Source organism: Meriones unguiculatus, chromosome 2 (assembly GCF_030254825.1).
Source record: "Meriones unguiculatus strain TT.TT164.6M chromosome 2, Bangor_MerUng_6.1, whole genome shotgun sequence".
Lineage (NCBI taxonomy): Eukaryota > Metazoa > Chordata > Mammalia > Rodentia > Muridae > Meriones > Meriones unguiculatus.
In genome coordinates, this window is record NC_083350.1 from 53,424,324 (window position 1) to 53,438,609 (window position 14,286).

The window sequence follows — 14,286 nt, forward strand, 5'->3', positions numbered from 1 at the left end:
TTGGAATAAACTAAAGTGTAAGATTAAGATTTACTAAGCATTTCATCATTTCTGTTTGAGTTATTTGAATTGAGATTCACAATTATTTACCTAATTGTTTTTTTTTCTTTTATCCCAATCCCACTCATCTTCCCATCCCTTCATCCCCTCAAAACCCTTCCTCCCTTTCCTCCACCCTTAAAACCTCCCCCCAAAAGAAAAAAAAATTTGTTGTGGAAGCTGTAGTGTGTCACAGTGTGTCCCACAATATAGCCCTTTGCCCACACTTCTTCACTTGCCAATGTTCATTGCAATGAGTCCTTGGTCTGGTTCCAGGCCTCTGGCTTCTGCTACACAGTCATACTGGGTCCTCACCAGGACTCCTCAAGGATATCCTGTTGCCCTGGGCCGTGGAGATCCTGCAACTTTGGATCTGCAGGACCGGCCCTTTCACGCACTCCAGCAGTTCATCGATGGGGCAGACTTTGGGGTGGGTCAATTTAAAGCCCTAGATCTGGGCCTGAGAGGTATCTGAGCTGGTCCTGTCCACACACCAGGGCAAGCTCTCCAGACTGCCCCATCCAGTGTCGAAGCCGGCAAGGGGCAGAGCCAGCTCCTGCTCTGACGCCTTTGGGGAAGCTCACCTGTGCCCTCACCAGCAGAACCCGCTCTACTGCGCTGCCCAGTAGGTAGGAGGTGCGGGGCCCGCTGGCCCGCTCTCCCACCCTGCCCTCTAGGCTGGCTCACCCCCCTTCTCCCCCAAGCCCAGTTTTAACGTGCCTCCCAGGAAAGGTGCAGGGGCCGCTGTCACGGGTGAGGTACAGGGCCCTCCCTGCCCCGTGGGGCATCTTTCCCTCACCAGCACCACCTCATGCAGGGCAGACAAGTGGCAAGGCCAGCTCTCCCACACTCACGCCCTCTTGTTTGCTTTTAAGTTCTAATTGTTCCAGCTGCGAACAATTTTAACTGCTGTTGGGATGCAGCTGTGTCCTGGTCTCTGTGCTTTTTCTTTAATGCTCCCAGGAGATTCAGACAATCTGTGACTTAGGAAGCTAGTTTCCTCCATGGAGATACAAGTATGCAATCTGTCCTCACTGAAGCCACACTTGAGTGGGGAGCAGCATGCCATGAGTGCCACACCCACTTCATGCTGGTGTCAGGAGCCCAGTGTTCAGGATCAGCAGCCAGGGCTTCACTGTAGTATGTCTGCTCTGGAAACTGCTTCTGTTGTACTTCTCAAGAAGTACTTTTCTAGCCCTCAGATTCTGTGAGCTATCTGCTATTCTAAACATACACCTTCTATGCTGGAGTATGCTGGTCAGCTGACATAAGCTAAAGCCATCCAAGAAGAGAGAATCCCACGTGAGAAAATGCTTCCCTAAGATGAGGCTGTAGGCAAGCCTACACAGCATTTTCTTAATTAGTGAATGACGGAGGAGAACTCGGCCCATTGTAGGTGGGGCCAGCCCCGGGCTGCTGGTCCTGGGTTCTATGAGGCAGGCTGAACAAGCCGGGGAGAGCAAGCCAGCAAGCAGCACCCCTCCATGCCTGTGCATCAGCTCCTGCCTTCAGCTTCCGGCCCTGTGTGAGCTCCTGCCCCCACTGCTTTTGATGATGCACTGTCATGTAGAATTGTGAGTGAAATAAACCCTTTTCTCCCCGAGTTGCTTTTGGTCATGGTGTTTCCTCACAGCGATAGGAACCCTAACTAAAAACAGCTTGCCACTTAAAAAAACAAAAAACAATCCAAAAACCTTTAAAGAATCCCAAATGATAAAAGTACTTAAGACAAATGGAATGTTTTTCCTTTCAAGGGCTGCATATATTGTGGTAAACTTATCATTTAGTATTGTGGAAATCTGGCATCAGTCCATTCTTCTGGAGGTGACCCATTCCTTTCTTCCTTGTAGTTTTGGAATCAAGAAACAACCAGGATGGGAATGTGGCTCCCACTCCCCAGCACTGCCAAAATGTGTCTAACCATGATGTGTCTAAGTGTGGCTTTCTTGGCCTCAAGTTACTCCAGGAATTGGGGTTGGCTCACAAATGTCAGGAAAGCAGAAGCAGGAATGACTGTCTCTTAATTGCTGTCTCCGTGCCTTCCTGAATCTGCTCCCTTCTTTCTCCCCTGGCTTGTTACACTGAGCCAGTCATAGTCAGCTTTGTCTACACTCTCAGTACAGCTCTCAGCAGGCAAAACTTGTGTGTGTGGTGTATGTGCACATGTGGCCAGGCCATGCACGCCTGGAGGGCAGTGACCTTTAGCACCCTGCAGGGTCTCTCACTGAACGTGGAGGTAGGCTGGCACGCATGCCGGGCTGGCCTCCACCCCTCTAACTAAAGATGACCTTGAACTCCCGATACTCCTACCTTCGGGTGGAAGATCCATTGGGAGTCACAATTGTGTATCACCCTACCAGTCCAAAACAAACAAACAAACAAACAAACAAATCTGACTTTTACCTCAATTTGTCTAGCCTAGTCAACTTAGTTTTTAGCTAAGCCAGGTCATATAGGTCTTCATAGTGGTTCATCAGAGGAATGTGTAAACAGGCAGGCAATGCTGGCATTTCTGTCAGCAGGTATTTCTAGTGTTGCTTATATTCAATGGCAACCTTCACTAGTATACATTAAGTATTTTTAATTAAAAATAACAATCAGATAACTTCAAGAAAACAAGTGAACAGAAATAGAGAAAAATTATCCTGAATATCAGAGGAAAGAAAGTCTATTTAGCACCAAGAACAGTATTACACATAGAGAACATACAGTTTGAAAGAAGCATCAATGGCCTAACAAAAAGCAGAACATATTTTTATAGACCAGAGTTAGAACAGAAGGAAAATGAGCTGGGTTTACAGAAGTCACAGTTCATAGAGTTCCACATTACAAGTAGTGTTCTAAGATCAGGACGCGAGGGAAATACCCTTACTAGAGAACGAGAAAGAATATGTACTCTATCTCAGCTCTTGAAATAAAAGTTTGGTTTTAACTATCTGACCATGGCAACCCTTCTTTAGCTTTGGGCAGTTTAATTTTTGCATTTCTGATACTCTCTTAGCTGCAAAGAAACCCTGGCAACTACCTCCCATCTTCAGCAACACTCATTTTTCAATTAACTTTGTGGTTAACAAGATCCACTCAATAAAAAAAAATGTTGACAGTACGTACAGTGCTGGTTGATGCCTACAGGGCTTATCTTTTATTTCATTATATTCATCTAGTTAGTGCCCTAGTAACTTGTAAAGTTTTTTTTTTTAAATCAATTATTTCTGTGTACTAAATTTGATTATTTTCCTTTCACTTACAACCAATCTTCCCTCATCTCAAATTTCCCTTTTCATAGTCTCTTACTTCATATTAGAACTAAATATTATTAAGGCTTTTTGTTTAACAGTAGCTGTTTCAAAGGGGACAAGCACTGATCCTCAGACACAGTGGACATCTTGAGACTTTTGTGTTCATTAGTCAGGTGAGTTTACTTCCTACTGTGAGTTGACATAAGCTCAGTATTCAAATCTTTTATGCCGAAGAATTTACTTGGTAGATTAAAAAAATCCAGTCGTTTCTGTGCTGTGCCTTAGGACAGTAGTTCTCCATGTGAGGTCCCCATACCATGCCATGTACCACCCCTAAACTCATTAGAGAAGCAAATTCTTGTAGTCCTCTCCAGATCAACTCTATCAAACTGGGAGTATGTGGCCCAGCTGTGCTCACTTCTGGTGATGCATCACTTCTGGTGATGCAAACACACCTGTCTGAAACTGCTACCTTAGGTTTTCTTTGCTGCAGTCCAAAGCTAAATAGATAGGATCCTGCCCTTTTAATAGCATCCTGACTAGTACCTACCCTCAACACTGGGCTTAGCATGCTGTCTGAAACAAGCAGAAGCTGGAAGTACCTGGCTTGCTGTCAGTTAAGGCATCGTCCAGCGAGCTTCTCAAAGCAGAACGGGGGCAAGCCTCTTCACTCTCACAGCCATTATCTCTAGCCAACAACTTCATCTTCAAGGGCCAGCACAGACAGAGCCTTCCCAGTAGGGCTATCCATGCAAATTTTAGTCTCCAGTGGGTGGGATGAACTCTTCTTTACTTCAAACATTAATTTCTTAAAACATGAACTAAAAGGCAGTCTTATCCTAATACTTTATCTCTTTCCACGAAAACACTTGATGTGGCTTAGAAAAATTGGCGTGCAGCAATTCTAACAGAAAACTAGGAATGAAAGAACAGGTATGACCTACAGTCCCATCTCCCACTGCTTATGGCAGCCGTGGAGAACACTCTGGGGTGCGGTTAAGAAACAACCTCGGATAGTCTGACAGAAACTGAAACTTGGCTAATTAAGTGTATCAGTGTATTGTCATTCACGGAGAATTTCCTCTGCCATATGGGAAGTGGGCCCTTAATAACACCCCACCTCTGTACCCATTAAAATAAAGTTATCCTTAGCAGGGAGGAATTTTAAAAAAAATCTTGATTTTCTATTTACTAACTATAGTGCATGTGTGCAGTTAGAGGGCGGCTTCCGCTTTCACTCGGCATCTGGGAACAGACCTCAGGTCACCAGGCTTTACCTGCTGAGCCATTCCCTTGAATAGCTTAACAAAACTTGTGTGTGCACACGTTACTGTGCCAAGACAGGCATTTGGAGGTCAGAGGATACACTTCAGAGTTAGGTCTTTCCTTTCACTGTGTGCCCTGTGAACTGAACTGGATCTTCAGGCGTGGAGGCAATCACCTTACCCACCCAGCCAGCTCACTGGCCCTTTTAAAAAATATTTCTTTAAAAAAATTATCACAACAGCATTAAATTTATCTCTGAAACTTCACTGATTTGTTTTTTTTTCTGAGTGTGAGAAAACACTGATTATACCCAGTTGCAAAAATATCTGCCTTAATATACAGGGTAGTAGCAGGCATTAACTTCAGACCCAGTGTCAACTGGGGAGGATGGTCACACGGGAGAGCCTGAAAGACACAACTGGTACCTGTCAAGAATCAATGTTTTTCAAGTATGAATTCTGTGAAGGAAAAGGAGTTATTCTAGATGAGCCTATGTGTCCAGTGCCTTGTCTTGTGCTATTATAGGCATTTGTTTTAATTAAACTCCAAAGGAGTAAGAAAAAAAAAATGGAAAAATACCAAACATTGAGAGGTGCTAATTACATAAAAATAAATTTTAGGAATGGTTAAGTGTCAACAACCTTCTTCAATTGTCTTTATTACAGTAAGAGGAAATTTTACTCTTAATGCATAGAATCTGAAGAAAAAATTTACATTTAGCTTTTAAAAGAGGCCCTTTTGACAATTATTAATACAAATGTGAAATAAGACCCTTCAAACAAATACCAATTTCAGTAATAGTTTACATACAGCAATAATTTATTCTGAAATGTTCATTTAGTTTGAGACACAGTTCATGTCTCATTAATAAAAGAGCAGCCATCTCACCTCAAATACCAGAATATACAACAGTTACAGCATAGCAAAAATCCTACCTACTTTCAATAAAATCTAGTTCAGTTAAAATAGTTTCATTCAATGTTTTACAGTTACACAGATTTGAGCACAAAATAGTGTGAATTGTTACACTGTATCTATCTCTATGCACACCATGTGATCACAGAATCATTAATCGTTACTTCTGAAATTGAACCATCAGTTTCATTCATGCAGTAAAGCAAAGCAGGCTGAGTGAACATATTCATTGGGAACCATATTACTGTGAATTTCACAGCCACATGATTAATCATGACATTAGATGGACTCACAAAGACTATTTTTTTTGCATAAATACCAATTCTCCCTGATGTAAGTTTATTTTATAATCTAGAAATGATTGATAATAGCAATATATCATATAGTTTCTATCTGTAGTGTTGCTTTAGGGCACGCGATAATTAAAGGACAGTGGGATGGATGCTATTTAAATACATGTAAAACATACTGTACAAATATACTTGGCTTTACCATTTTTCCCTACCTAACAAGAGTGCCCCCCAAAATGATCAGTGAGGACAAAGTGTACTATCAAATATGGTTTCCAGAACAAAACCCTTCTAACAAGAACCAAACCTATTTACAAACATTTTCAAACTTTTGAGTTTTCTTTGAAATAAAGTCTCTATACAGCAGTTGTGATTAACGCCAGCTCTCCCTGTGTTTGTCCTTCCAGCTCTTTTAAACAGATGTCACCAGGTAAGACCCGGAATGGCGCTTAGGACTTTGGGCCCCACTGGACTCCGTGCCGTCAGTCTTTGAGTCTCGCTTCTTCGTGCTGCTGCCCACTGGTGTTGGGATTTGGGATGGCCGGGCTGAAGTGCTGTCCGCACTGCTCTTCCTAGGGCTTGGGTTGTAATTAAAAGGTGTCACTCTGGCAGCAACAGTCCCACTAGGCGAACTGTGTTTACTGGAGCTACTTGAACTGAAGGGGGTACGCTCGGCTATAGAAATCTCAGCAGTCTCTGCTGCAGGGGCAGGGCTGCTCTGTCCTGGCTTCGTCTCACTGCCCTTCTGTTCTGGGGCATCTACCTGAATAAAGGAGTTCAGGCGGTTCTCCAGCCCCATCGTTGGCACAGGACTGCCACTGCCCACACTTTGCTTTCCCTGCACCTCTTTTGAATCTTTACTGCTTGGATTTCCCTTTTCCGAAACGCTGTCAATCACTGGGGGGGTGTTCCCCGTGGGAGATCTTCCAGATCTTGGGTTGTTAATGGGGCAGTCTTCAATTCTCACCCACACATCCTCTGTTTTTGAAACAGCAGGTGCCATCTGATAAACCAGAGTCTTTGGTTCAGCACCATTGGTAGCACCTGAGGACGTGGGCTGAGAAACCATGTTTGTGGGAGAAATTTCATTCTCTTTTATTTTCCTCCATGTTCCTTTTGTGGGTACTTGGTTCTCTTTCATCTGTCTGGGCCCTGGCATGGAGTTCCCATGCTTCTCATCCTCACTCTTTGCTCTCTCACTGGACTCCGATGAAGCAGAGAGAATGGAAGAGGAGCTTCCCGTTCTTCTCCAGGTGCTCACTCGGGGCAGGGACGAGGAGTGCTTGCTGTGCTCGCGCCTCCAGGTGCCCGCCCGGTTGACAGGCAGTCTGGAAGGACTCTCAGAATGGGAACGCGCGATGTCGTGTCGCTTTGCTGGTCTCCCGTCGTTATACTCTATAGTGGGGCTGAGACTAGGTGGGAGCTTTCGCCACCCACCTGCCTGAACAGATGGATGTGTGGACAGAGACATGTCAGGAAGGGAAGGGCTTAAAACTGGGGTTTGTGCCTGGGACCTGGTGGGAGAATCTGGTCTAGAAGATGGAGAAAGGGATTCAAATGAGGCAGACTCCTCCAGTTTCCTCCTTAGGGTTGGGCTTGGGGCTTCTTTGATGAAAGTAGACTGACGTACTAATGCAGGTCTTTCTGACCTGTCCGATTCGCTGCCACTTGACTTTGTTGAAGACATTCTAGAAAGTTCTACCTTTTTATTAGACCCATTGCCATTGTTCATCTGGTTCAGTCCTTTGGATGCAGACTCACTTCTGGGGATGCTACTGGCGTTCTTGGATAAACCTGCTTGCTTGGTAAGGTTCTGTTGGCTCAGCTGCCTGCCTGGGGACGTATACGACATTTTCCCAGAACCTGAGGACTTAGTTGAAGCAGTGCTGGGGGATGATGTTCTGGGCAGCTGAGACAGTTTGTTAGGAGGGCTTATTCCATTTCTGCCAGGGGAAATTGAGTTTCGCCCTGGAGACTGCATTGGCCGACTTAATGGTTGCTGTGTAGGTCTGGAGGGCGTGGAGTCTCTGGACCCTGATCTGGAAGGTCCCTTATTTGACCCACTAATCTGAGAAGTTTGCCTGGTAAGAGGGCTCAGCTCTGATTTCACCGATGGCTTGGTTCCTCTTGGAGAAGTAGTGGCTACCGGACCTTCACTAGGGCTTTTGCAGGCTGGAGTCTTGAGGGGTGGGCCTTTTTTAGAGACAGGACTTGTACTTGAGGAGCTGTTGCGGACCCCTGGGATGTGAATCATCGTCCTGCCTCTGGAGATTGAAGGCATGTTTGTCGGAAGGGGTTGTTTCATTTGGCTGGAAATTTCTGAATTAGATCGAATCTTTCCAGTAATCAAACTTTTATAAACTTTTTTCCCACCTTTAATTCCTTTATTTTCAGATTCTATTTTTTTTGCTTCTAACGTGCTTTTCTCCCCAGGTTTGAGAATTCTTGGGCCTTTATTACTTGTGAATGGTTTTTCCTCTTGGTCAGGTGTAAGATGAAAAGGCGATCCCAGGGAAATGCCTGATTTCAGTGACAGGATGGAATCTGAATCAGATGATGCTTGTCTGGACAAACACGCAGCGGCAGCCTGGTGCAAGCTACTCACAATGGAGTTTGCACCTTCCTGGATAGCTTTCCAGTCAAAATTTTCTGAATCAGGGGATAAACCATGTTCTGAATCTGGCCTCTGTACATCTTTCAAATCAAGCGTCAGATCTTCAGCTAATATGCCACCCATATTTCTGGGACTCTGCTTTTCACTGTCACCCTTGAGTCTTGAAGGCCTTTTCTTTTTTGGCATTGCAGAGCTTATACACTCCTGCAGCAGGTCATCTTCAGAATCGATGCTAAGAGAACTGAGAGAGCTGTTCCTCGAGAAACACACAGGGGTGTCTTCAACATGAAATGACTTGGGGGCATAACCAGATGCTTGAGGCTTACTTGGTTCTCCCTGTGAATCAATAGGTTCAGCTTCTTTGATTGGCTCATTTTCTTTGTTATTGTTTTCTTGGTCGATGTCACTCAAGGAACTCAGAGAGGAATTTCGAGAAAAGCAGACTGGAGTATTTTCAATAGCAAAATTCTGCAGTTTTTCATCGGTTGCTGCCCCTCTATCTGGCAAGTCTTTGGAGGACTGGGGGAAAGTGGGTTGTTTCTGCAGCACTGGTTTAGACTGTCCTCTACTTACTGGATGTTTTGTACTAGCTTGTGACTTGTTAGCTGACTGTTGGCTTGAGGTTGGTTCTGTGTGGCACATAACTTTGGCTTCTGAATCTTTATTTTCTTTTCCTTTTCTTAACTCAGCCTTTTCCCTAGAAAGGTCAACATCATCATCATCAAAATCTAGAGAACTCAAAGAATCATTTCGTGAAAAACAGTAAGGAGTCCCTTCAATGGGGGTGTAATGATGCGGTGAATCGAAAGTGAAGCTTCCTCGGACTCTGTCTTCATTGTTGGGTAGCTTGTCATTGAAGTCCTTGGGATTGTTTTTCAAGCTTTGTTTCTTTGAGTCTTTATTGTCTGGGAAAGTTTCTTCAGCATTCACGTTAACTTTTGAGTCTGTATTCTTTCTCACACGTGTTTTATATTCAGTAGTTTGTGGCATGGGCTTTACTGGTGAAGTAGGCTTCTTTTTCTTAGTTTCTACTTGATTTTTGTTAGTTCCAGATGAAGTCACGGATGCTTGTTGGACCTGGTCCATTATCTTTTTCACTCGGAAAGGCTTGTGGCTTTTTCCTTTGGGCATAGCAGAATTGATACATTCTGCAAGGATATCTCCTTCCTCTGCTTTACTGTCATCCAGGTCTGGTGTAACTACAGATGAGGTTTTTCCTCTCTGAGTCTCACCTGTACTTCTGCCTTCTGTAGGAATGGTATCTCGTTTTTCAAGTTCGCCTGCCTGGGTACCTGCTCTCAGCCCATCTCCAGAAGCCAGCTCATCTGGAGGGGACTCTATTGTCAGGTCACTGAGAGACGTCGCCGTGGAGAAGTTTATCGGCGTCCCTTCCACACAGTACACCCGGGGCATATCATCGCCTGGGGTAAAGCTAACATGCTTTTGCGCCTGCAGTCTGTTCTGTGACGGCAGAAGCTTGTACACAGGCAGCTGACTTGGTTTCCTTGCCACAGGTGGAGGTAACTTTGGAGCAGTCTGGGCTATCTTTTTGGCTTTTTGTGATGACTTTGTTGGCATGGCTGAAATAATACATTCTTCTAGTATTTCAATATCATCATCATCAGAATCCTCTAATAAGTCTTTTTCGGAATCGGGTTTTTCTACCTCTTTTTCCTGGTTTTCATTTGATTCTTCAGGTTGCTCTGGTTCGGTTTCATTCCCATTGTCATTTTCCTGCACTGGAGGCATTATTCTCAATTCCACATCTTTCTGTATAAATGGCTCATCCAGGCTCAGAGCACTCAGGCTAGATGAACAAGAAAAGCCGTCTGGGGTACTTTCTGTGGCGAAGTGCAGCAGAGTATCGGCGTCTGGAAGGACCTGGACTCTCTGCACCGCGGCATTCACAGCGGTCTGCTTGGGGCCACTCTCCCTCTTCTCAGCAGCAGGGGCTTTGTTTTTCGGAGCCTCTCTCTTGGTCTGGGCTGTCTGTGGAGGAGGCGGAGGGGTTTTGCTTCTGCTTGGTGGCATGGTCTGCCCAGGGCTGTCTGGAAGGTCACTGGGGCTTATAATGCCACTCACCATTCCACTGCATGGCTCACTCTGAACAGAGCTGGCAATGGAACGACTCTCGAAACTGTCCAGTGAGCTGACAGAAGTACATCTGCTGAACACGAGTGGTGTCTCCTGGACGTAATGCTCTGGGGGACTTTTGGGCGTCTGAGCTCCACTTTTGGAAGGAGACTTGGCCCCTGAAGAAAACTCAACAGCTTTATGCCTGGTTGACTCTGAGGATAAGCCAGAAGCCTGAAGTCTGCTGGGTTTGGTTCTAGTACTCTGCGATGCTGCTGGAACTTCACTTACAGGATCTTCAGATGATCGAGTTACATCGTTCTCTTTTACTTCTGTCATCTGCAGAGGATTAGCAGAATCTGCTTCCTGTGTTGTCTGATCACATCCTATCTCATCTTCAGCTGACGACAGTGATGATAATGAACTGCACCTTGAGAAACATATTGGGGTGTCTTCTACACAGTAAGTCTGTATTGTTTCCTGGTTGATGGAGGAGACTTTGCAAGTGGTCCCCTTTTGAATCTGACCATTTCTCTGTGCTGAACTTGGATGCAGCTGACTCTGCCTCTTGGCACTAGATGAAGGTGTGGATGTATTCTCGCCGCTTGGAGAGGTATGTTCGGTTTTAGTGCTCTGTGCTGATGAACTCTTTGAGAATGAAAATGATGGTTTCTGTGAGGAAGCAATATCAGTGGCATATTTTAAACTATAATCAATAGGCTGATCCACATGATGTTTTTCTTCATTATATTTTATACTATAATTTGTCGGTCTCTCCTCTTCTTCATGCTGTTCTTCCTCAGAATAACGTTCACTGTAGTTGGTGGGCTTATCATCTTCATAGTCATCTTCCTGACACAAAGACTGGTTTACATTTTGATTAATTGCATGACTAGAACCCATTCGATTTGTTTCTGAACCACTGGTTCCCCTAGACCTATATGGGGAAACACACTCCTGTTGTCCAAAATGTGGCTGGAACTTGAGGTGCTTGTCGTCAGTGTTCTCAGAATAGACAGGATAATTGGCATTTTGGCTTCTTGATTGTCTTTGCTCATTTTGTTTTATTTCATCTTCTATGACATGCTTTGGTCTTGCCCATCTTTCATTCTGTGAGGGACTCTGCCTTCCAGAGTTCAATTGCTCATCTGAATATTTAAGACTGTAATTTATTGGTGTATCCAATTCTCCATCATTATCATCCATATGATTTGCACTATGTATCTTATGGGCTAGGTCAGCTGGATACTGACCATAACTGCAACACTTACTTTCATCATCTTCAGAATAGGATTCAATTGAGGGTTTCATTTGACCTCTTTTACCATATCCATCACTACTATTGACACTATTTAAACTATCATTTGAAGATCTCTTATATTCTACTTTGGCATAAGGCATAGAGCATGTCCGATTTGAATTTTCTGACTTAGTAAAGTTGTATGTGTTTGAGTGTGTGTGGGGAGCAGAGCTTCTTCGTGCCGCATTCCTCTCATCTGCCACACAATGGAACTCGGTGGTAGAACCAGACCCTCTGTCTTCCTGGGAGGTATGGATGGCTGATACTTCCTCCATAACTTTGGCAATCTGGGCTGCAGTGGTAGAGATCTGCAAACCCCGTTTTGAGGAGGTTCCTGGATTTTCTGTTGCTGAATGATAAGTGCTGAGACCAATACCTCGTTCTCTCTCCAAACTTCTGTCTTTTTCAGAACGAGAACTGTCTAAACTTCCCCTTGATGAAGAAGAGCTGGGCAATACTGTAGTATTTAAATATGGTGAAAGAACAGTCATGTTTCCAGTATTAAAATTGTCTGACCTATTTTCATCATGTCGGTTGGTGTCAAAAACATAGTCACCATAAAGATTTTGCTTGTGTCTCTGCTTAGTACGATGAGATGCCTTGGGACTTAAATTGTCAATATTGTCAAAGGTTTCGGATAAATGCTGAGCATCTAATTCTGCTTCTAGGGCCTTTTGTTTCCTAACATGAAGAGATGGCAAACTCGAACCAGGAGACATGATATTGGCATCCTTATACTTTGCAGGTCGGTTTGCCATGAGATTCCTTAAAGCCGCTGCACTTCCCATAGCGATCATTTTGTGCTTTGAATGAATGAGGTTCTTGAGCATGCTCACTGCCCCCATGTCCCATAATGCTTCCTGGTCTTTAGGATTTCTTGCTGAGAGATTCCACAAAGTTCCACATGCATTACTGACTATTGTCAAACTGTGAGATTTCAGGTGCTGTAATAAAGTTTGTAGGCAATTGTTTTCTCTTAGGATTTGCCTGAATTAAAACAAAACCACATAAAATTAAGGGGAAAATGTGATTAATGACAACAAATAAAGGGACAGAAACAATTTTAAACACAAAGATGATTACTATACACAACAGGCATAATATGAGTATATCAACTATCTTGTGAACTCCAAGCAAGTTGCCTCTCCCTTCGTTTTAGTGGTTCATTTAATGTTTATTGTTTCAAAGATCATCTGTCAGGCCAAAAGTAGTAATAGTGTTATGTTTCATTTATTCTGTGTCCTATTCAGATCCACTAGAAGAAAAAAAAATTTTTTTTGAGCAGATATATTTCACTTTCTTTTTTGGTTTTTCAAGACAGGGTTTCTTTGTGTAGCCTTGGCTGTCCTAGAACTCATTGAGTGGACTAGCCTGGCCTCCAAGTTATAGAGATCTGCCTGCCTCTGCCTGAGGGCTGGGATTAAAGGTATGTGCCACCATTGCCTAGCTGAGGAGATATGTTTTCTACATTCACATAGTAATAGTTTTCTAATCTAAGGACTATAAACATATAATGAAATCTTAAACAGGGACGGTGGCAAGTTAATATTCAGCGACACAACAATGTTGATTACTGAGGTATCTTGGAAGTACAAGGCAAGTGACTGACAGATCGTTATGGAGTTAGGGAGCACACTGTATGCTTCTAGACCAGCAAACTCACCTTCCAGAGTAGGCAAGCTCTGTCTTGGTGACAGCGCCATGTCCTTTGTAAGTGCTCTTTGGCAGACTGTGTATGTAAGCATTATTTAAAAAAAATGACATGAAGCACAGGTTTTAAAAATATGAAAAGCAGGGCTGGGTGTGGCAGTGTATGCCTTTAGTTCCAGTACTTGAGAGGCAGAGGCAAGAGGATCTCTGTGAGTTTAAGGCCAGTTTGGTCTACAAAGTGAGTCTAGGACAGTCAGGGCTCTGTTACAGAGAGAAACCTGGTCTCAAAAAACCCGAAAAAAAAAAAAAAATAAAAAGAAGAGCCTATAAATATAAGGGCTACAGTAAAAAAAAAAAAAAAAAAAAAAGTGAACTCTGGGTCTTTAAGATATGCAGCCTTTTAAATCTAAGGTAAACTAACACAGTATATTCTACTTTAGTGGATTTAAAATTGTCAATACTGTCTCCTCCAGTGAGAGGATAAGGGAGACGATAAGGTTAATATGATCAAAGTATATTACATGCACGAAACCCAATGTTTGTACAATAACACATACTAACAACAACAACAACAAAAAGGGAATAAAAAGAAAAGAAAAAAATCCCGGTGGACATTCTTCAGTAGTTCAGTATTAACCGAGAACTTGTTCTCTGCATGGCAGAAAGTGACGTGAGACTTCCAGTTTATGCATCGAAACTTCAGTTAGAGAGTTGTGAAAGACACCTATATTTTGTTGACATAAAACAGATACATGCATATCCTTAAAGATGAGAATATGCAGCAAATTAACATGCCTTATGAAAGCAGAACCTTTACAGGATATCAACAATGTTATTATGCCCTAATCTGAAGTGAGTTCTGAAGCCTCACAGTTTGGTAGACTAGGTGAATAGCTGATG

At 43.5% G+C, this 14,286-nt stretch overlaps 1 protein-coding gene across 19 annotated transcripts in view; it reads right to left on the reverse strand.

The window, feature by feature from the left end:
• Positions 1-5,170: 5,170 nt before the first annotated feature.
• The window catches only part of Apc (APC regulator of WNT signaling pathway), a 98,376-nt gene continuing 89,260 nt past the window's right edge, over positions 5,171-14,286 (reverse strand). For all 19 annotated transcript variants that reach the window (XM_060377479.1, XM_060377485.1, XM_060377482.1 and 16 more), the window contains one exon: positions 5,171-12,723. In XM_060377479.1, the coding sequence (XP_060233462.1) occupies positions 6,162-12,723 (6,562 nt within the window). In that variant the 3' untranslated portion in view covers positions 5,171-6,161. The remainder of the gene's footprint in view (positions 12,724-14,286) is intronic.